The sequence below is a fragment of the Vicugna pacos genome, chromosome 29, assembly GCF_048564905.1.
Source record: "Vicugna pacos chromosome 29, VicPac4, whole genome shotgun sequence".
NCBI classification, from domain to species: Eukaryota; Metazoa; Chordata; class Mammalia; order Artiodactyla; family Camelidae; genus Vicugna; species Vicugna pacos.
Window position 1 is genome coordinate 138,271 of NC_133015.1, and position 22,255 is coordinate 160,525.

The 22,255-nt window shown below is 38.9% G+C and overlaps 1 protein-coding gene and 1 pseudogene across 1 annotated transcript; both read right to left on the reverse strand.

Annotated features, from left to right (window-relative positions):
• Positions 1 to 312: 312 nt before the first annotated feature.
• On the reverse strand, positions 313 to 15,024 carry LOC140690216 (uncharacterized). Its single transcript, XM_072951696.1, has 3 exons — positions 14,902 to 15,024; positions 14,286 to 14,381; positions 313 to 1,923 (listed from the first exon to the last, which is right to left on the reverse strand). The coding sequence occupies exons 1-3, from the start codon at positions 15,020 to 15,022 to the stop codon at positions 383 to 385; spliced, it is 1,758 nt and encodes a 585-aa protein (XP_072807797.1). The 5' UTR covers positions 15,023 to 15,024; the 3' UTR covers positions 313 to 382.
• Positions 11,029 to 11,145, reverse strand: LOC140690295 (U2 spliceosomal RNA; annotated as a pseudogene).
• Positions 15,025 to 22,255: the final 7,231 nt, after the last annotated feature.

Genomic DNA, 22,255 nt, shown 5'->3' on the forward strand with positions numbered 1-22,255 from the left:
CCATTCAGTGCCCAAGGTAAGGGGACACAGCCAAGTCACAGATTGGGTATTTACAAGGCTCTGGAGATTACAGAAAGTGAGAAACTATGGTCTAGAACAAAATATACAGTGATTCTCTCTTGTCTCCCTAGAGGTTGAATACCTTGGGGTTCTTGACAGATGAGCGAATGAGGTACACAACTAGGTGTGCAAGTTTGTAAAGAAGCAGTTTATTAAAACAAAAGTCCATACAGAGGATTGCTGCTAAGAAAGTAAATGATAGACCAACTGTCTAAGAAACACTGAAAGAAAAAGCAAAATTTTTTTTCTCTATTTCAGGAAAGCAGAACATTTCCTAGTGATTTCTGCCATCTTCACACTCACAGGGAAAGGAAAGGCAATGTCAGAATAGCTCTTGTGCCAGGAGGTAATGGCCAGACTTGGTCCTCCGATGTCTCTGGAGGTGAGACTTCTGGCTAAAGCCACAGCTGCACTCCCGGCACACGTATGGCTTCTCTCCCGAATGGGTCCGCTGGTGTCTGATCAGGGCTGACTTGAAGCCAAAGCCACGTCCACACTCTTCACACACACATGGCTTTTCTCCTGAGTATGTCCTCTGGTCAGAAGTGAGGTGGGTCTTCTGACCAAGTCTTTGCTCACAGGCTTTATACACCTCAGCCTCCTCTCCTGAGTGTGTCCTCTGGTGTCTGGTGAGGAGTGACTTGAAGCCAAAAGTACGTCCACACTCAGAGCACAGGTAAGGCCTCGCCCCTGTGTGCGTCCTCTGATGTCTGATGAGGGTGACCTTCTGACCAAAGCCACGCCCACACTCAGGGCACACATAAGGCTTCTCCCCTGTGTGTGTCCTCTGGTGGCCCATGAGGGAGACTTTCTGGCTAAAGCCACGCCCACACTCAGAGCACAGGTAAGACTTCTCCCCAGTGTGTGTCCTCTCGTGTCTGATGAGGGTGACCTTCTGGCAAAACCTGTGCCCACACTCAGCACAGGCATAAGGCTTCTCCCCAGAGTGTGTGACCTGATGACTGATGAGCAGTGACTGTTGCCTGAAGCCACACCCACACTCCAGGCACAGGAAGGGCCTCTCACCTGAATGTGAGCTACGGTGTTGGAGGAGTGATGCCTTCTGGCAAAAGCCTCTTCCACACTCTGGACACACAAAGGGCTTCTCCTCCAAGTGTGTCCTCTGGTGTAGGATGAGGGCAATCTTCTGGCGAAAGCTTCGCCCACACTCCTGACATAAAAAGGGTCTCTCCCCAGAGTGTATCCTCTTATGGTTCGTTAGGGAGGACGTGTACCTGAAGTGCCGCCCACACTCCCTGCACGTGTAGGGCTTCTCCCCTGAGTGTTTCCTCTGGTGTATGGTTAGAGAGGACTTCCGGCCAAAGCCTTGTCCACACTCTTGACAACTATATGGCTTCTCCCCTTTGTGGGGTCTTTGGTGCTTGATGAGGTCTGACCTCTGGCAGAAGCTTCTGCCACATTCAGGACACACATGATGCTTTGGAAGAGTAACGAGGCTTGACTCTAGGCTAAGTCCTAGTCTGAATTTTTCACATATGACTGCTCCAGATTCTGAGATGTCTGCCTCTGTCAACACTGTGTCTGCCTCCTCAGGGCACATGCCCCGCTCTATTCCTCCACCACTGTTGCATTCCTGGTCTACTGTCTGACCTTGAGATGGGATTAAGAATGCTCTCGAAGTCCTGCTCAGCTGCAGCCTCCCAAATACAGTGCCAGAGCTTTCTCTCTCACCATCTTCTGCTTTGTCATTCAAGCAGCTTGGAGCTTCGAAGAAGTGGCTTGCTGCACATGCATCTGGGAAGATCTGAGGGGAGTGACTGCATAGAACATGTTGACTGAGGAACTCTGGACTGGAAAAAGTCAACGGGCAGGAGAGACAGGGCTGGAATTCTGTTCTTGGTTCTGCTGGAGAAAAAGTCTAAATCAGATTCACCACAGGTACCTTGTGGACGGTAACATTTGTCCAGCAGTCACTCCTCAGATGCTCACAGAACAAAGATTTTCAGCAGACGTACCTTCCATCCCATGGTGACACGTTAATGCATATCCTTTTATAACACTTCAAACCCACAAGTGAGCCAGCTCTAAATATCAGCCTGGCTTAAACATTTCAAGAAAGCATCGCAGGCAGCTCTAGCCCTGTAAATCATTGCCATTACAGTTACACATTTCCCCAGCAAAATTATCTTACAAGCCACAGTCATTAACACTGAGGCAAACAATATCAATAAACATATGCTTTTCTTGAGAGTTAAAACTACGTAACTTCCTACAAATTTCTTTGGGGACTGTTCCTGCAAGAAAGACTTAAGTCAAAAAAGGGAGTCTCTCCACCTAGAGGCCCCAAGATGAAGGCAGTAGGGAGGACAGGTTAGAGACCAATGTGGGAACTGAACTGAAGGTGCTTCCTCTCCTAAACAAGGGTTTCCTAGAGGGTTACGTGCTGGGTTCTCTCTCATGGTGTGTTGACTTGGCAGTGAAACACAGAGACATAGTCTAGGCCTGCAACTCCTTAAAGGATTCTGGCTCTTGGTGACCCCAATCAGTTCTAGACCTGCTTTTCTCAGTGTTTCAAAAACTGTTGTAAAAGGAAATTCTTCCACCTAAAATAGCTCAGGGAGATATCAAACTTGTTTGCCTTGTTCCATTTCACTTACTTCTGTCCACCTGAAGCTGCTGGAAAATACCATGAACCTTAAATAAACTCAGTACACTAGGCTTTCCAGACTCACCCGATACTTTCTTCACCAACCAAAACAGAGATGTATTTTATGAACTACCAACAACATGGGTCAGCAAACTACAGCCAGCCGTTTTGCAGATGAAGGTCTACTGGACCACAGCCACACTCAGTATTTACGTAGTGTCCATGGCAGCTTTCACACACAATGGCAAAGTTGAGTACTTGCAACAAAGAACACAAAGGCCACAAAGCCTAAAATATTTACTATGTGAACCTTTACAGATTACTGATTCCACCTGGTCTCAGATGCTAGCTTTCAATACTGACAAGAACAGCCACCATGCAATCCCTTCCTAACACTTCAACCCCCTACGTTTCCTCCTCAGTGAACTGCTTATTAAACGTAGTTCCCTTCCCCTCTCCACTCTCTGTATGGGTGTGCCTGTGTTGCTACATCTAGAGGTTCCTGTGAAATGGCCTTGGTAAGTATTCATAAGTGCTGACCCTACTGGACTTCCACTGTGAAAGTGAACATCCCTTCAGTCTTGGTGTGCAGTTCCAGCCATCAGGCACCCACCATGGTTGCTTTCTCATCAGCCAGTGTACTCTAGTGTAGCTCAGTGAACTATCAGTTTATTTTGTGGAGTTAGGCTGTTCACATTTTCAAAACTCACGGGCCGGTATGTAAGGTTCCGGCCACCAGCTTCCAATAAATACATTGTTGTAATTCTGGAGTTCTGACAGCTGAGCTTGCAGTACTGCACTATTGTCTACTTGTCTGGGATTTGATGGGGAGAGAAAGGCAGCCACTGCCTTCTCCTTGGCTTGTTTGTGTTCCTGCTGGGTCACAAAGTGGTAAACTGCGTATCGTTGTAGGTGTGCCATTCAGAGTCTTCTGTGTTCAATGTGGTGGCTGATTCAGAAACAGTTAATGCTGCTCTTCTGGGAGTCACACCCTCTAAGAAGAGCACTGAGCATCATTTTTGTGCCTAACTAGTAATGTGTCAAATTTTAACTAAAAATGACAAGAATTACAATGTCCACTTTGGGAAACCCTAATCCTTAACATGGTTTTAAACATACAGAAGTTGCTCAATAAAAGGAGCAATAAAAAATAAAATTTTATCAAGGTAATGCTTTTCAGTTAATCATAAAAATTTACATGATGTATTCAAATTACTCAGTTTATAAACTATTTTACAATCTACAGCTGCTCTTGTGCCAACTGATTTTTCAGACCAGTAATTACTTCAGTAATTGGACATGAACTCAAATGTTCCAAAAGAAACTTTAGAAAAAGAAAATCATGTCTAATGGCTCCTTAAAGAAATTTTTCCTTCTGCAGCTGCAACTGTGAGGAAAAAAAGTACAGCAATGAGATAAATGAATGGCCGTAGACACTGAATTGATTACCAGAGAAGAAAGAATGCTGTGCATTCCCTGCTTTTAAACAATTTAAAGAATTTTGAAACTTCAACCAAACATGTATAAAGAAGACATTTTCAGCATTAATCAGAATTAATCCCTGGAAATTGAACATTTTTCATAATATATTGTCTCAGTGATTTTTAGACAATACAAAATAAATGTTATACAAAACATTACTAGCGAGGGAAGGGGATGGGAAGGGATAAAGTGGAAGTTTGAGATTTGCAGATACTATCTACTGTATATAAAATAGATAAACAACAGATTTCTACTGGATAGCACAGGGAACTATATTCAATATCTTGAAGAAGAATATGAAAACAAGTATATGTATGTACATGTGTGACTGAAACATTAAGCTATACACCAGAAATTGACACAACACTGTAAACTGACTATACTCCAATTAAAAAAAAAATATTAGCATATGTGAGTTACTTTTATGTACCAACTTTACTGGCCACAGGATGCCCAAACGTTTAGCCAAATATGATTCTGGGTATTTCTCTGAGGATGTTTTTGGAAGACTTTAGCATTTAAATGGAAAGACTAAGTAAAGCAGGTTGCTCTTCCTAATGTGGGTGGCCCTCATCCAATCAGTTGAAGGCCTGAATACTGTGAAAGACTGACCCTCTCCCAAATAAGAGGGAACACTTCCACCCTACCTTCAAGCTGTGACAGGAGAGGGTGAGGATAGGGGAGGGGGAGGGGACTTGTTTGTTTGTTCTTCCTGTCAACATTGAACTAAAACATTAATTTTTCCAGGCTGCTGAGTCTGCTAGCCTTTGGACTGGAACTATACCATAGGCTCTCCTAAGTCTTCTTCTTGTTGACCATGGATCTCGGGGCTTCTCAGCCTCCATGAACATATGAGCCAATTCTTTATAATACACCTCACATTCTTGTCTGTGTGTGTGTATATACGTATACATCCTATTGGTTCTGTTACCCAATAACCATAATGCTGATTTTGATACCAAGAAGTGGGATGCTGCTATAATAAATATCTAAAATTGTGGAGTGGCTTTGGAACTAGGTGGTGGAGGCTGTTATGAGTTTTGAGGTGCATACTAGAAAAAGCCTAACTTTACAAAAAGGGACAGTTGCTAAAAATATAGATATTAACTGTGATTTTGGTGAGAACTCAAAGGAGGAGAGTTGGACGGAAAGCTTCCATCTTATTAGAGGGTACATAAATATGAAGTGACTAGTATCCTACAGTATGCATTTTCTAATGTTGAGCTTTGCATATGTAAAATAAATTCCACTGGGCACATGGCGTGTAATTATTTTTAAACAAGGTTAGATTCAGTTTGGAATGTTTTTATAACTTGTATAGGTTTGTAGATCTACTACCAACTTAATTACTTTCATAAATACAGTATTTCTCAGTTTGTTCTATCCTGTGTCAGCAGTTTTTTCCAAAAATTTATCCATTTCATATAAGGTGTTCAATCTGTTAGTATAAACTTGTTCATGATATCCTTAGTATTTTTTTAAAGTCTGAAGTGTACTGGTAACTTCTGTCTCATTCCTGATTGATTATTAATGTCTTCTTTCTCTTTTTCTTGATTAGTCTATGTAGCAATATATAATTCCATTGATTTTTTCAGACAATCAGCATTTGGCTTAGCACATCTTTCTGTTGCTATATTTCATAGATTCCTGCTCTTATTTTCATTATTCCCTTCCTTTTATTCACTTTCTATTTATTTTGCTCCTCTTTTTCTAGCTTCTTAAGGCAAAACCTTAACTCACTGATCACAGACCTTTCTTCTCTCCCACTGTAAGCACTCACAGCTATAGCTATCCCTCTAAGCTCTGCTTTAGCTGCATCTCACAAATTTTTATTTTGCTAAAGTGAATTTGAAAACATTTAGGTCGTGGTTTGTAAAACTTGATATTGGTAAGATGTAATTTCTCCCCCAAGTTATATATAGGCACACTAAAATCTCAATAATAAACATGGCCCACATTTTCTTTTCTTCTTTTTTGTTAAATGAGAAGCTGATCCTAAAATTTAAGTGGAAATTCAGAGGGCCTAGACTATACAAAGCAATCTTGAAAAAGAAAACAAACGAAGAGAATTTACACTACCTGACTTCAAGGCTTCCTGTGATCCTGCAGTAATAGACAGTGTGGTCTGGTTTAAGGACAGACACATTAATCAAAGGAACAGAACAGAAAGTGTGAACAGAAAACAGACCCATACATAGGCCATCACTGAATTTTCAACGAAGCAATCCAATGAGGGAAAGGAAAGACTTTTCAACAAATGGTGCTAGAACCACTCTGTATCCATATGAAAAAGAAAAACATTGATTCCTGCCTCAGACTGTACACAAAAGTTAATTCAAGATGGATCATAGATCAAAATATAAAAGCTAAAACCATACAGCACTTAAGAGACAAGACAGATTATTTTCATAACAATAAGAATTTAAAAAGAGAAGAAAATTAGACTTCCTCAATGTTAAACATCTCATCAAAAGTTATGTTAAGAAAAGGAACAGAAAAGTTTCAGATAGAGAGGATATTTGCAAAATGTACAAATGACAATGGACTGGTATCCAGGATTAATAAAGAATTCATAAAACTGAATTTTAAAAAATACAAAAGATCTGAATGTATTCACAAAGTAAGTTATAGTAAACATATATAAATACGATTAAAAAGCACACAGAATTGTTCCACATCAGTAACAATCAGGGAGATGGAAACACACATGAAATAACACTACACATCCAACACCAGAGATACAATGAAAACTGTCAGGGAGGATGTGAGGTGACAGGAACCCTCATACATTTGTTGTTCATGGAAATGAGAAACTGTACAATCACTTTGGGAAAGGTCTAGTCATTTCTTATAAAACTACACATACAGTTACCCTATGACCCAGTGTACTGGGTTGACTATTATCCCACCAAAATTAACGTTGACTTGGAACATATGAATGTGGCCTTATATTTAAATACAGTCTGCAGATGTAATCAAGTTAACATGAGGTTATACCGGATTAGGGTGAACTGTAATTCATTGACTGGTATCCATACAAGGAGAGGGAGATTTGGATACAGAGATACAGAGAAGGAAGAAAGCTATGTGACTACAGGGGCAGGTTGGAGTGATGCAGCTACAAGCCAAAGGTTGACAGCAAACACTGGAAGCTAGAAGAAAGGCAAAGAACACCTTGGCCTTTAGAACCTCCTTGCAAACAGGTTGATTTTGAACTGGGATAGAATAAATTTCTTTGTTTTAAGCCTCTCAGTTTGTGGTAAATTGTTACATCAACCGAAGGAAACTCATATACCCAGCACATACCCTATGTATTTATCCAAAGAAAACAAAACAAAGGTTTACCAAAAACAAACAAAAAATTAGCATAAGAATGTTGACAGCAGCATTTACAAACTGACTAAACACTGGAAGCTATCAAGGTGTCTATCAAACAGAATGGATAAACAGTTCTATATTCATATGACAGAATGCTATTTAGTATTAAACAAAGAACAGAATACTGATGTATGCAACAATGTGCTTAAAAGCTATACTGAGTGAAAGAAACCTTACATAAAAAAGTATTATTATATGATTCCATTTATGAAAAATTGTACAGCAGGCAAAACTAATCTACTGTGAAATAAAATCAAAACACTGGTACCTCCGATAAAGGCAAGAGCTTACAGGGATGAGCCCCAAGGGTAATGATCTGTATTTTGATAAAGTTTGGGTTATCGAGTTATATCCATTGTTTGAATTCAGAGACTACTACATTTAAGATTTTGTATTTCCTGTAAGTAAACCCCACCTTTAAAGAAAAAATAATCAACTTTCAGTAATGAATGATATACATGCTACCCGTTACTCTAGAAGCCAAACATCTTTCACGGGGCCCACCAAGCTGAGGTGAATTGCCAGGAACTGGCACTTTCCAACTGCAGTGTCTGGAGATGCTCAAGCGGACGCCCTGGACCTGAGTCTGTGGGTCCCCGCCCGCTGACCACCCACAGGAGCTGACCCAGGAGACCATCCTTTTCCTCTCTCCACTTGCTAGATTGCCTTTGCCGAGATCACTCAGTGGTCACATCAGATATTAAGACATACTCACACCCAGAAACTGCTCTGAGGGACAGAGATCATCTGAAGGGAATGAGCAGATGCTAAGGACAAGCCATGAAGACCTCACAAAATGACAGCAATGGCCACCCATGATCAGGGCCTCCTAAGCTCTTAAGCTGCCCATGGGGAGAACACAAGTCTCTTTTCCAAGAAGAGTAAAGCCTTGATAGAGTGCACTTGCTCAGATATGCTCAGCTACCCAGCTCTCTCTGACAGGAACTGCTTGCACTAAACTCCCCACTCATACCAACTGAGACATTGCTAGAAATCTCTCAAGAATGATTCCCACGGCCAAAGCAGGGACAAGGGCAGAGTCAACAAAGAGTACCTGAAGCGCCCCATTCCTGTCTACCATGCACCACAGCTCAGAAATGAGTCTGGAAGCCTCCATTCCAACAAAAGAAAAGGGGAACAGACCCAGCCCCTGTCAGGGCTGTGACAGCCACAGAACAAAAAGGAGGTCCCGCTCAGCAACTAGGGCAGGCTCTGATTGCAACACTGGCCACACCCCAAATTAAAGGGATAACAGGCAACACACACAGAAGAAAGATGGGACAATCATCCATACTGAAAACAGACCTCACAACAAAATTATCAGAGGCTCACAGCTACACAGAAATGCATCCTCTTCAGAAATCTGTCAGAAAGGCCAAAGTAAAAGACGGTGTTAACACCAAATTCTGGAAAGAACGCAGAGAATCTGGATTACTCAAGCACTGCTGGTGGGAATGTAAAATGGCACAGGTGATCTGGAAATGACTATGGCACTTTTTTACAAAACTGAACGTGTATTACCATACGACCCAGCACCGTGCACTTTTGGGCATTTATCCCAGAAATGAAACCCCTCTCTTCACACAAAAACTTATGCATAAGTGAGCACAGCAGTTTTATTTATATTAGCCACAAACTGTAAACAACCCAAAAGTCTTTCAATGGGTGAATGGTTTAACAAAATGTAGTACACTCATACCATAGACTACAACTCAGCAATAAAAGGAATGAAATATTGATACACGTAATGTACCCACAAGATCCATTTGGGTGGGTCCCAAGAGAATTATGCTGAATGAGAAAAAGCAATCCCAAAAGGTAACATACAATATTATTTCTTTTATAACATTCTTCAAATGACAAAATGGTAGAGACAGAAGACATTAGTAGTTGCCAGAGGAAGGTGGAGGGAGTGAGGTTGGGGAGGAGTGAGCTATGGCTATAAAAACATAGCACAAGGAATCCTTGTGATGGAACCATCCTGTTTCTTTGAATATACTGGTAGTTATATGAACGTACATGTATAAGTTCCTTAGAACTAAATAAACATACATATACACAACCCTCCTTCACTGCTGGTGGGAATGCAGTTTCGTGCAGCCACTGTGGAAAACAGTATGGAGATTCCTCAAAAGACTAGGAATAGACTTACCATATGACCCAGGAAGCCCACTCCTGGGCATATATCCAGAAGGAACCCTACTTCAGGATGACACCTGCACCCCAATGTTCATAGCAGCACGATTTACAATAGCCAAGACATGGAGACAGCCTAAATGTCCATCAATGGATGACTGGATAAAGAAGATGTGGTCTATTTAAACAATGGAATACTACTCAGCCATAAAAACCGACAACATAACGCCATTTGCAGCAACATGGGTGCTCCTGGATAATGTCATTCTAAGTGAAGTAAGCCAGAAAGAGAAAGAAAAATACCATATGAGATCGCTCATATGTGGAATCAAAAACAAAAACAAAAACAAAAACAAAAAACAAACAAAGCATAAATACAAAACAGAAATAGACTCACAGACATAGAATACAAAATTGTAGTTGCCAAGGGGGTGCAGGGGTGCGAAGGGACAGACTGGGATTTCAAAATTGTAGAATAGATAAACAAGATTATACTGTATAGCACAGGGAAATGTATGCAAGATCTTATTGTAGCTCACAGAGAAAAAAATGTGACAATGAATATATATATATGTTCATGTATAACTGAAAAATTGTGCTCTATACTGGAATTTGACACAACATTGTAAAATGATTAGAAATCAATAAAAAATGTTTTAAAAAACTCAAAAAACATACATATATGCACAAAGTGAAGGTAAAACTGGAGGAATCTGAATAAAGTCAGTGCATTGTATTAACAGAAATACAAGGATGGTTTAACAGGAAAACAATCAATATAATTTACCAAAAGAAAGATTAAAAAAGAAAAACACATATGATCATCTTCACAGATGCCAAAAAACAGCTGACAAAATCCAACACTCATTCCAAATAAAAACTCACTGAACAAGGAATAGAAGGGAAGTTTGTCAAGCTGATAAAGGGCAGGTATAAAACTTACACTTAGGAGGAAAGCATTGCCCATAAGATCAGGAACAAGGAAAGGATGTCCACTCTCACCACTTAAATTCATCATTGCACTGATGTTTTCGCCTGTGCAATGAGGTAAGAAAAAGAAATTAAAGGCACAAAGAATGGAAAGAAGTAAACTACACTGATTCACAAGTAACATAATCATCTATGTAGAAAATATGACAGAATCTACAAAACTACTAGGACTGAGAAGTAGGTTTTGCAAAATTACCACATACAAAGTTCATCATACATAAACTAACTGTATTTCTAAATAATATCAACAAACAACTGAAAACTGAAATTTTAATGTACCTTAAATAGCATCAAAAATATGAAACACAGAAGGGTAAATCTGACAAGATGCGTAAGACCTGTGTACTACAAAATAATGCTGACAGACAGAAATTAAGAAGTCCCATAAAAATGGAGAGACAGATTGCATTCATATGTTGGATGACAGAGTGCTATTAAACTGATAAGAACGGAGACTACACTTGATCTTAGTCAAAAGGCCGAGAAGTGATCAGAATGTTATTTACATGTAAATTCTCCTTGAATTGATGTAGATTCAACTCAGTTCCAATCAAGATCCAGCTGGCGTTTTTGTGTCTTGTGTGTGTGTGAAAATTGACAACCTGATTCTAAAATCCATGTGGAAATGCAAAGAATAACTATGTTTTAGAATAAATAAAACAACTTGAAAAAAATGTCACAGGATTTATACTTCTAAGTTCCAGACTTGATTATAAAGCTACAGTAATCAAGACTATGTGGTCTTGGCATCAAGATAGGTAAAGAGAGAAGTTGAAAAAGTCAGAGTCCATATAAATACCCATACACAACTAATTTACTACAAAGGTGCATAGGAAATTCAGTAGAGAAAGCGTTGTCTTTTCAAGAATAGTGCTGGAAAATTTGGATATTTTTATGAGAAAAAAAATTGTACTTATATCTAGACCTGGTACCAAGTATAAAAATTTACCCAGAACAGAGTATAAACCTAAATGTAAAGTAAAAATTATAAAACTTCTAAAAGGAAAAAACATATGAAACTCTTTTTGATTTTCATTTTAGGAAATATTTCTTAAATACATCACCAAAAGTTAAATTCATGAGAGAAAAAAACTGAAACTTAGACTTCACCAAAGGTAAGAAATTCTCTTTGAAAGACACTATTAAGAGACTAAAAAGCTACACAGAAAATATTCATAAATCAAATATCTGATAATGGACTTTTATACAGAATATATGATGAACTTTCAAAATTCAATAATAAAAGCATAAGAAATCAACTTTTTAAATAGGCCAAGATTTGAGAAGACATTTCACCAAAGAAGATACACAGATGGTAAAATAAGCATATGGAAAGATTCTCAGCATCATCAGTCATCAGGCAAATGCCAAGTAAAACAGAGTAAGGAGCCACTATGCAGCTATGAAAAAGTCTCAAGTTAAAATAGTACTACTAAGTGCTGACAAATACATGGAGCATCTGGAACTCTCATCTACTGCTCGTGGGAATGTGACACAGTGCAGCCAGTCTGCAAAACCGTTTGTGAGCTTCATTAATAAATATACACTCTATCGTACAACACAGTCATTCCAGGGCCAGGTATTTATCCAAAAAAAAAATGAAAGTATATGTTTACACAAAATTTCTTCATGAATGTTTGGACAGACAACATTTATTTGTATTTGTCAAAACTGGAGACTACTCACATGCCTTTCAGTAGATGAATGGTTACATAACTGTGATCTCTATACCACTACTCAGCAATAAAAGGAAATAGACTATTGATACATACAACATTAGGGATCAAACTCAAAATAATTATACTGAGTGAAAGAATTCAGTATGTATTCTGTACAATTCAATTTATATGAATTCTAGAATATGCAAACAAATCTATGATAGAAAACAGCTAAGTGGTTGCCTGGGTACAAGAGGAGGGGGAAGACCGGGTGGGGCAGGAGACAGGGATTACAGTGAGCCACAAGGGAACTCTGGGGGTGACAGGTATGTTTGGGATTTGGAACATGGCAGTGGCTTCATGGCTGTGCATGTATGTCAAAACTTACCAACTTTTACACTTTAAATATATGCAGTATATTTTATAATTTGATAACATAACTTACAACTATCCCTTAAGTATTATACCTTATAATACCTTATACCAGAATAACATTTCCTATTATACCATAATTATCACTTATATAATAGTTCTTTTTTAAAAAAAAAAACACTTTGCTATAAAGTCCAAGTCTAGATATATAGTTGTATTTAGAAGCAAAAGACAAAACAAAATAAAAAAATAATATGCCAGGAATGTTTACAATAAAACACTGAAAAAAGACAAATCAGGCAAAACTTTATCCTTACCTCCCAACATTCAAATAAAATTAATTCCAATTGGATTAAAGAGATAAATGTTCCCAAAATGGAATCTTTACTAATCAATAACAGAAACAGCTCAAATCAAAAGTAGGGAAATACTCTTAACAGTCAAGTCACAGAAAAGGAAGCACCAGTGGCCAGTCAACACAGGAAAAGATGCTCGTGCTCACTAGGAGGCCAAACCCCTCTGAAATTTCACCACAAACCAAACAGATGGGTGAAAAACATGAAGATGTGGAACAAGAACTCATCCCTGCTGCTGGGAATATAAGACAGCACTGAACAGCCTCAGAACATGATGTGGTCTAACACAATCAGGTTGAAGCCACCCACACCTATGGACCAGTCACTCTGCTCTCCATTATGCGTCTTCAGAGAAACTCTTACATGTGTTTCCAAGGAAGTAACAAGAATACATAGCAACATTATTTAATAGCCAAAAATTGGAAATAACATAAATGTCCAAAAGAAGGGAACTGATAATTCAACTACATTAAAATATTCATGTAATTGATTTGTATAAAACAGCTTTTTAAAGTGTAAAGTAAACCTACACATTTTAACATGAATCTCACATAAAGCTGGTGGAAAGGCATGTTCCAGAAGGAGGTATACAATATAACACTATGTGCAGAGAAGTTTACCAACATGCAAAACAACTCTCTATATAGTTGAAAGCACCCCCCAATGAATGAAAAAGGATGAAGGCAGTGATCAGCATGCTAATGCAGAAGTCAGATTCTGAAGGGCGGGGTTCAGCAGGACACAACCAGGGAGGGGACAGGGCTGTCACCTGGTCTTATAACGGTCTATTTCTTAGGCTGAAGGGAAGGAATACTGGCATTCACTGTATAATTCTTCACACCCCATTGTAATCTTAAATAATCCATCATAAAATAAAAGAAACAATTTATGGGAATTTATGAAGTAGAGCCGAGGCACAAAACAGTTACCAGGTTAAGAGCAGAAACTGGACAGTGTCTAGCAGGGGCAGATTTATTCTCAAGTGCTGTGTTGAAGATCAGGCCCAGCCACAAAAGTTCAAGAATGGCAGGCTCCTAGACATGCTGGGAAAGGGATACAAAGTGAGCAGAGTGTGGCTCCCTGGGGGAGGATTCCAGGGAAGCCCCATCTGGGCTGAGCAGGAGAGCACAGAATGGAGGCCTGCAGAGGAGCTTCCTCTCCAGAAGCTCTCAGAGGCTCCTCTTTCTTCACCAGCCAAGCACCTCCCTGCCCTGTCTCCTTGTCTGCCTGCTGCTTCCCACTCACCTGGACAAAGGTCCGGAAGATATTCGCTCTCCTCTCTCCAGGGCTTGTCGCCTTGTTCCAGTTGTGTGATAAGTTTTGGTTTAGGAAAGGCAATTCCTACTCACAGGGAAAAAAACCAAGGTGACCTTGGTTAGCGGTTTAAGAAGCCGTCACAGAACTCAGAGTCATCTGGGGAGTTCAGTAACTCAGAAGTCAGGGCAGGGAAGCACCACATCGGGGGCAAATGCTGTCTGAATGCTGAGAGCGAGTGTCTAAGGGCAGGAGCGATGAAGCATGGATCTAAAGGCGGTGTACTGAGTCTCCACTGTGCTTGGATGAATACAAACGTTCCCCCATTTGAGGCAAGGTCACCTTGGTGGAGGGCTCAGCTTTGGAAGAGGGCTGGAAATGCAGTGTCAGACACCATACACGTGTGTACACACACACACATACACACACACACACACACACACACACACACTTCACTATTTTCAACTCTATAGAATCCAGACATTCTCTGAGGGTGTAGGAAAAATACTATTTTTCTTTCTGAGCTAAAAGCATGATGGCTGCTATATAAAAATCTTAACATGCAGACAGGCAGAGTGTCCAAGACATGAAACGGATTTCTCCTTACCCAGAGACACCATATGACTGTAGTTCTCCAGCATCACATCCCGATAAAGGATCCTCTGAGCAAGACTCAGCAGCTTCCACTCCTTCTGGGTGAAGGCCACAGCCACATCCCTGAAGCCCATTAATGCCTGTAATACAAACACATCGCTGCTCACCCAGAAGCCATCCATTGCCACTACTCAACTTAACCTAAGCCACTAACCAGGGCCGAGGCAGCAGTAAGGTTCTCATGGGGCACCCACGTGAGATCCATAGATCCTGCTTTCAGCCTGAACCCTGGTGCCCTGTGTTCAAAACACTAATCCTCCTCCCACATTGCTGGTGGGTCTATTCAGGGGTTCTCTGTTCTGTTCTATTGATCTCTGTGTCTATGATGCTGTGAAACACACAGTGTTGAACACTGTGTATATACAGCAGGGCCTGAAATCAGGGAGACTGATTGCTCCTACTTTATTCCTCACTTTAAAGGCTATTTTAGATATTCTAGAGCATGTGCATTTCCATATAAATTTTAGAATAATCTTATCTGTATCTATCAAAAAACCATGCCGGAATTTTGACAAGATTAGCATTAAACCTGTATATTAATCTGGGGAGAACTGACATCTTTACCATGTTGACTCTTCAAATCTACAGACATGATATGTTTCTCAATTTACTGAGATGTTCTTTGATTTCTTTCACCAGCATTTTGTGGTTTTCAGCGTACAAATCCTATATATGTTGTGTTAAACTGACATCTAAGAATTTCTTCTTTTTTTTTCAGTAATTTTAATGGTATTGTATTTTTAGTTCAGTGACCATATGTTCATTGCTATGATATGAAAATAAATTGTTTGTATATTTATCTTGAATCCTGCAACATGGGTGAAATCACTTATTAGCTCTGGGAGTATTTTTTTCTCTTAGATTCCTTGAGATTTTTCTATATATACAGTCATGGCACTTGCACATAGGGACAGGTTTATTTCTTGCCTTATAACCTATAAGCATTTTATTTCCCATTCTTGCCTTATTGTAGGAGTTCTAACACAACAGTGAAGAGTGGTGAGAGCAGACATCCTTGCCTCGTTCTTGATGAGGAGGAAAGCATTCCATCTCAAAGCACTAAGAATACTGTTCCACAAAGAGACACCATGTCATGCCCACTAGGAAAGCTATTACCAAAGAAAAGGAAAAGAACAAATTTTGGCAGAATATGGAGAAATTGGAACCTTTGTGCATTGCTAGAGGAAAGTAAAATGGTGTAGTTTCTATGGAAAACAGTTCAACAATTACTCAAAGAGTTAAATATACAAAAAAAAAAGAAGTTAAACATTCAATTTTCCATATGATCCAGCAACTTCAATCCTAGGTACATACCCCAAAGAATCGAAAGCATGGACTGAAATAGATACCTGTACACCAATGTCCATAACAGCATTTTTCACAATAGTTCAAAAGTGGAAACAACCCAAATGTCCACCAACAGATAGACTAAAAAAAAATGCAATATGTATATACAACACAATTATATATTACTTAGCCTTAAAAAAGAAGAAAATGCTACATCAGAGATTACTCTTTTTTTAAATTTATTTTGCACTTATTTAAATGTTTTATTGGGGTTTTTTGTTTGTTTGGGGGGAAGTAACTAGGCTTATTTATTTATTTTGATGGAGATACTGGGGATTGAACCTAGGACCTTGGGCATGCTAGGCGAATACTCTACCACTCAGCTATACCCTCCCTCCTCAGAGATTACTCTTGAAAACATTATGCTAAGTGAAAAAAACCAGTGATAAAGGACAAATACTGTTTTAGTCCCCTTACAACAGGTACCTGAAACAGACAATATAGAAACAAAGTAAAACCAAGGTTACCAGGGACTGGAGGGGAGTGGGGAATAGGAAGTTATTGTTTGATGGATAGAGTTATCACTCTGGGAAGATGAAAAAGTTCTGGAAATGGAGAATGGTGATGACTGAACCATGTTGTGAATGTACTTAGTGCCACTGAAGTCAACATTTAAAAATGGGTGAAAATGTTATGTTATGTATATGTTAACAACAACAAAAAATAATGTTACCAATAGTTTTTTTTAGATGTCCCCAATCAAGTAGAAAAATCCCCAAGTTTCTATCATTCTAAAAATTTTTTTCACCACAAATGGCTATTGAATTCTGTCAAAAGCTTGTACTGTATCACCAAATTATATCATGTAGTTTTTCTTCTTCAGCCTGTTAATATGGACAGTACTTTGAGTTTCAAATATGGAACCAGTCTTGCATCCCTGGAGTAAATCATACCTGGTAATGGTGTATAATTGTTTTTATATATTGTTGAATTCATTTTGCTAATAATTAAGGATTTTTGTGTCTATATTCATGAGAGATGTTGACCAGTAGTTTTCATTTTTTCTATTGTCTATCTAGTTTTATTATTAGCATCATACCTGTTCCATAAAGTGAATTGGAAAGTCCTCACTCCTATTTTAAGAAATCAAAGTCTTCTTTAAAAATGTGGCAGAATTTCATAGCAACATCACCGGGCCTATAGATTGTCTCTGTGGGGGGGTTTAAATTGCAAATTGGACTTTGGCCTGTTCAAATTATTCCATAATGGCTGAATTAAAGTAGTTTTTGTTCTTCAAGCAATCAGTCCCTTTTAATCTAAGCAGTCAAATTTATAGGTGGATATTCTCTGATGGCTATAGATGATGTGGTAATATCCCTTGTTTCATTCCTGATACCGGTAATTTGTGTCTACTCTGTCCCTCCAGTCTTGCTGAAGGTTTCTCAATTTTATTGTTTTCTAAGAATCAGCTCTTTATTTCACTGACTTTTCTGTTCTTTTTATTTTCAATTTTATTGTTTCTGTCTTTATTATGCCCTTCCATTTGTCCCTCTGAGTTTATTTTGCTCTTATTTTTCTAAGTTCTCGAGGCAGAACCTTAGATTACTGACTTCAGACTCCCTGTTTTCTAACACACACATTCAGTGCTACTGACTTTTCTCTAAGGACAACTTCAGCTGTGCACTACATACTTTGATATCTTGTATTTTCCTTGTCATTCACATTTGTGCATGTTTTTATTTCCCTTGAGACATCATTTTTGTTGCACAGATTATTTTAAAGTATGCTATTTTCTAAGTATTTAGAGATTTTTCTGTTAACTTTCTCTTATTAAGTTTGATTCCACTGTGGTCAGACAATATACTTTGCATAATTTCAATTTTTAAAAATTTGTTAAAGTAAATCAATTTTTACACTTTATGTGATGTTTTGTGGCCCAGGATATGTCCATCTTGGTACAGGTGTCCCTCAGTATCCACAGGGGATTGGTTCCAGGACGCCCCTCATATTCCAAAACCTGCAGATGCTCAAGTGCCCTCTATTAAACGGCATGGTGTTTGTATTTAACCTACACATATCCTCCCATATACATTACTTATAATACCTAATACAATGTAAATCCTATGTAAATGGTTGTAAATACAATGGAAATGCTATATAAATAGTTTCTGGTGAATTCAAATTTTGCTTTTTGGAACTTTCTTTAAAAAATTTTCAATCTGCTGCTGGCTGATTCTGCAGATGGGGATTCCATGGATATGGAGGTCTTACTGTGTATGTTTCGGTGGGCACTTGAAAAGAACATGCGTTCCGCTACTGTTTGGTGGAATGTTCTGTAAATGTTGATTAGATTGTGTTGGCTGATGGTGTTGTTGAGTTGTTACTGATTTGGGGTCTAATTATTCTATACATCATTGAGAGAAGGGTGTTGATGTCTCTAACTGTTGATCTATTTCTCCTTTCAGTTCTCTTCACACCTTCTGAAGCTTTGTTATTTGATGCATACACACTGAAGATATCTATGAACTAACACATTTATCACCACCTTGTGTCTGGTAACATTCTTTGATTTGAAGTCTACCCTGCCTGATATTAATATAGCCACTCTTGCCTTTTGATTAATGCCTGCATAATGCATCTTTTTGAAAAATCATTTTATTTTTAACTTGTCTACACTGTTATGCTTGAAATTTGATTTAGACAGCATATAGGGTTTTTTTCAAATAAAGATTTTAATATATTTTCTGGCTTATTTAGATAGTATTCTTTTGGTTGCAAATAATAGAAACTGACTGTTTTGTTCTGAAGGAAGAGATGAATTATAATTAATGTACCAGATGTCTCCCAAGACCCAAGGCAATGTGCAACTGACTGGGCTTCTGGAACAGACTAGAACCAAGATGCTCTCCAGTGCCTCAATTCCTCTCCCTCTAAAAGGACCCTTTTTCTCTGCTCTCCAGTCTGCAACAGTAGATGACAGCTATTCCCAGCTCCTTGGTCTACATATGATACTTCTAGCCACCTGGAGATAGTCTGAGGCTCTCTTTTAACTGGAACTCTTTTATTAGTTTTGCTTGGATTAGTGGTCATCTTGGGTCAGTCAGTCAAGTCAAAAAATAGGTCAAATCCTATCATGAATGCCAAGGTATCTCTGAACCTGGAAGATCGGGGGTTCATGGGAGGGGAGGAAAAACATGAAGCAAAGAGTAGGAATTATATACAGCAGAGAGGAAGCTACACAGGCATCTTCTCCACTCATGTGTGTGCGGAGGGTTGTCATAGAATGAAATTTAGAAATACAGCTGTGAGACCTATGACACTGAGACAGACTAGAAACATGATGTAATGGAGTTGGGGGAGAAACCAAGTCTTCCCAAAGACATTCTTGGTCATAAGGAACAGAACCCATCTGAAGGTCTGTAAACATGGCACTTCAGATTTTTAATATCTGAAGAAGGCTGTTACATGCAGAGCATCACATTGTTTGTTCTAATTAATCACATTAATTGTTCTAATTAATATTAAAGTTGTTACAGTTAAAATTTTTTTACATCCTTTGTACTTATTTATCTTATAACTGGAAGTTTGTATCTTTTGGCTACCTTCATCTGATTCAGATGCCCCCAGCACCCACCTCTGGTAACTGCAAATCTGATCTTTCCCCTATGAGTTCATTTTTCAGTTTTATTAGGTAGAATTGTTACTATTTGGCTGTACATATACAATATATTGCAGATAAACACATATACACAATATACTACACATATTTTTTAATTTACATATATGTACTGTTGTTTCTAAGAATGTTTATAGAGCTTTAGCTTTTTAACTTACATAGTTATCAAAGGAATAAAGCCAACCTCAAAAAAAGAATACAAAAAGATACATACACCCAGCTATTAATGGCAATATTCTTTACAACTTTACAACAAGATATGGAGGTATCTTAAGTGCACATCAGTAGATGAACGGATAAGGAAGAAGCAGCAAATATATGTAATGGAATACAATTTGCCCATAAGAAAGAAGGATATTTTGCCATTTGCAGCCCTTCATTCACTTTGTTTTCTTTTCACTTCAAAAACCGGAATTTTATAACTGGCATAAACATTTCCATTTCATCAAAAACAACAAAATACCTAGAAATAAACTTAACCAAGGAGGTTACCCAAACTCTGAAAACTGTTGATGGAGGAAATTGAAGATGGAGGAAACTGATGGAGGAAATTGAAGATGACACAAAGAAATGGAAAGATACCTTGTGCTCTTCGATTGGAAGAATCAAAGTTTTTAAAATGGTCATCCTACCTAAAGCAATCCACAGACCCAAAGCAACCCCTGCCAAAATACTAATGGTATTTTTCACAGAACTAGAACAATTTCAAAATTTATATGGGACCATAAAAGACTCCAAACTGCCAAAGCAATCTTTTGTAGATTTTTTAAAAATCTTTCTTCTTTTTGTTCTTTTTTCTTACGGTTTGATGACAAGAGAAGTTCCTCCAACATTTGTTGTAAAGCTGGTTTGGTGGTGCTGAAATCTTTTAGCTTTTGTTTATATTAATCTTTTGATTTCTCCATCAAGTCTGAATGAGAGCCTTGCTGGATAGAGTATTCTTGGTTGTTTTCCCCTTTCATCACTTTAAATATATCATACCACTCCCTTCTGGCCTGTAGAGTTCCTGCTGAAAAATCAGCTGATAACCTTATGGGAGCTCCCTTGTGTGTTATTTGTTGCTTTTCTCTTGCTAATTTTAATATTTTCTCCTCATCCTTGATTTTTGTCACTTTGATTACTGTGTGTCTCAGTGTGTTCCTCTTTGGGTTGATCTTGTGTGGAACTCTCTGCACTTGTTGGACTTGGGTGACTCTTTCCTTTCTCAAGTTGGGAGATTTTTTGGTTATCTCTCCAAAAATTTTCTCAGGTCCTTTCTCTCTTTTCTCTTTCTGGGATCCCTATAATGTGAATAATAATATATTTCATGTTGTCCCAGAGTTCTCCTAAACTATCGTCATCTCTTTTCATTCTTTTTTCTTTTTTCTGTTCTGTAGTAATGATTTCCACTATTCTGTCTTCTAGCTCATTGATCCATTCTTCTGCCTCATGTAGTCTATTCTTGTTTCCTTGTATCCTTGTTTCCTTCTAGTGTGTTATTCATTTCAGTGATTTTATTCAACTGTTTGGTATTCTTTATATTTTCCAAATCTTTGCTAAAAACTTCACTCTGTGCATCTATACTTCTCTTGAGTTCTCAGAACATCTTTACCATCCTTACTTTAAACTCTTTCTCAGATAAATTGCCTATCTCCTCATCACTTACTTCTTCTGGGATTTTATCTTGTGCCTTGGCCTAGGAGATATTCCTCTGCTACTTCATATTGACTGTCTATCTATTTGTATTTTTAGGTAGCTTAGTTATGTTTCTTGACCTTGGAGAGGTGGCCCCCTGTGGGAGAGGTCCTATGCATCCCAGCAGTACACTCCTCTCTTGTCACCCAAGGGCCAAGAGCCAGTTGGTCCCAGTGTAGTTTGGCCTGTGTTTGTGGATTCATTCCACAGACTTGGGGATTACTGTTTTATTTCTGATGTCTACTCCCTGTTGGATGAGGCTGGACTAGAAGCTTACACAGGTTTCCTGGCAGAAGCCAGTGCCTGCCCACTGCTGGGTGAAGCTTGGTCCTGGACCTCTGGAGGGTAAGGCTGTATCGAGAGGCCTTAGTGGCTTAGGAAGTCTGCTGATGGGTGTGGCTGTATTCCCACCCTGTATGCTGTTTGGCCTGAGGCTTCCCTATGGGCTGTTGGGTGGGGCTGGCTCTAGGTGCTAATGAACCAATCAAGATGTCAGCCTCCAGGAAGGCTCATGTAGCTGAACATTTCCAGAAGATCTGCCACCAGCTTTTATGTCCCCTGGGTGAGCTACAGCCATGCCCTACCTCTCCAGGAGACCCTCCAAAACCAACAGGCAGGTCTGGCCCAGATTGCTATGAAATAACTGCCTCCACCCTTGGACCTGGTGCAT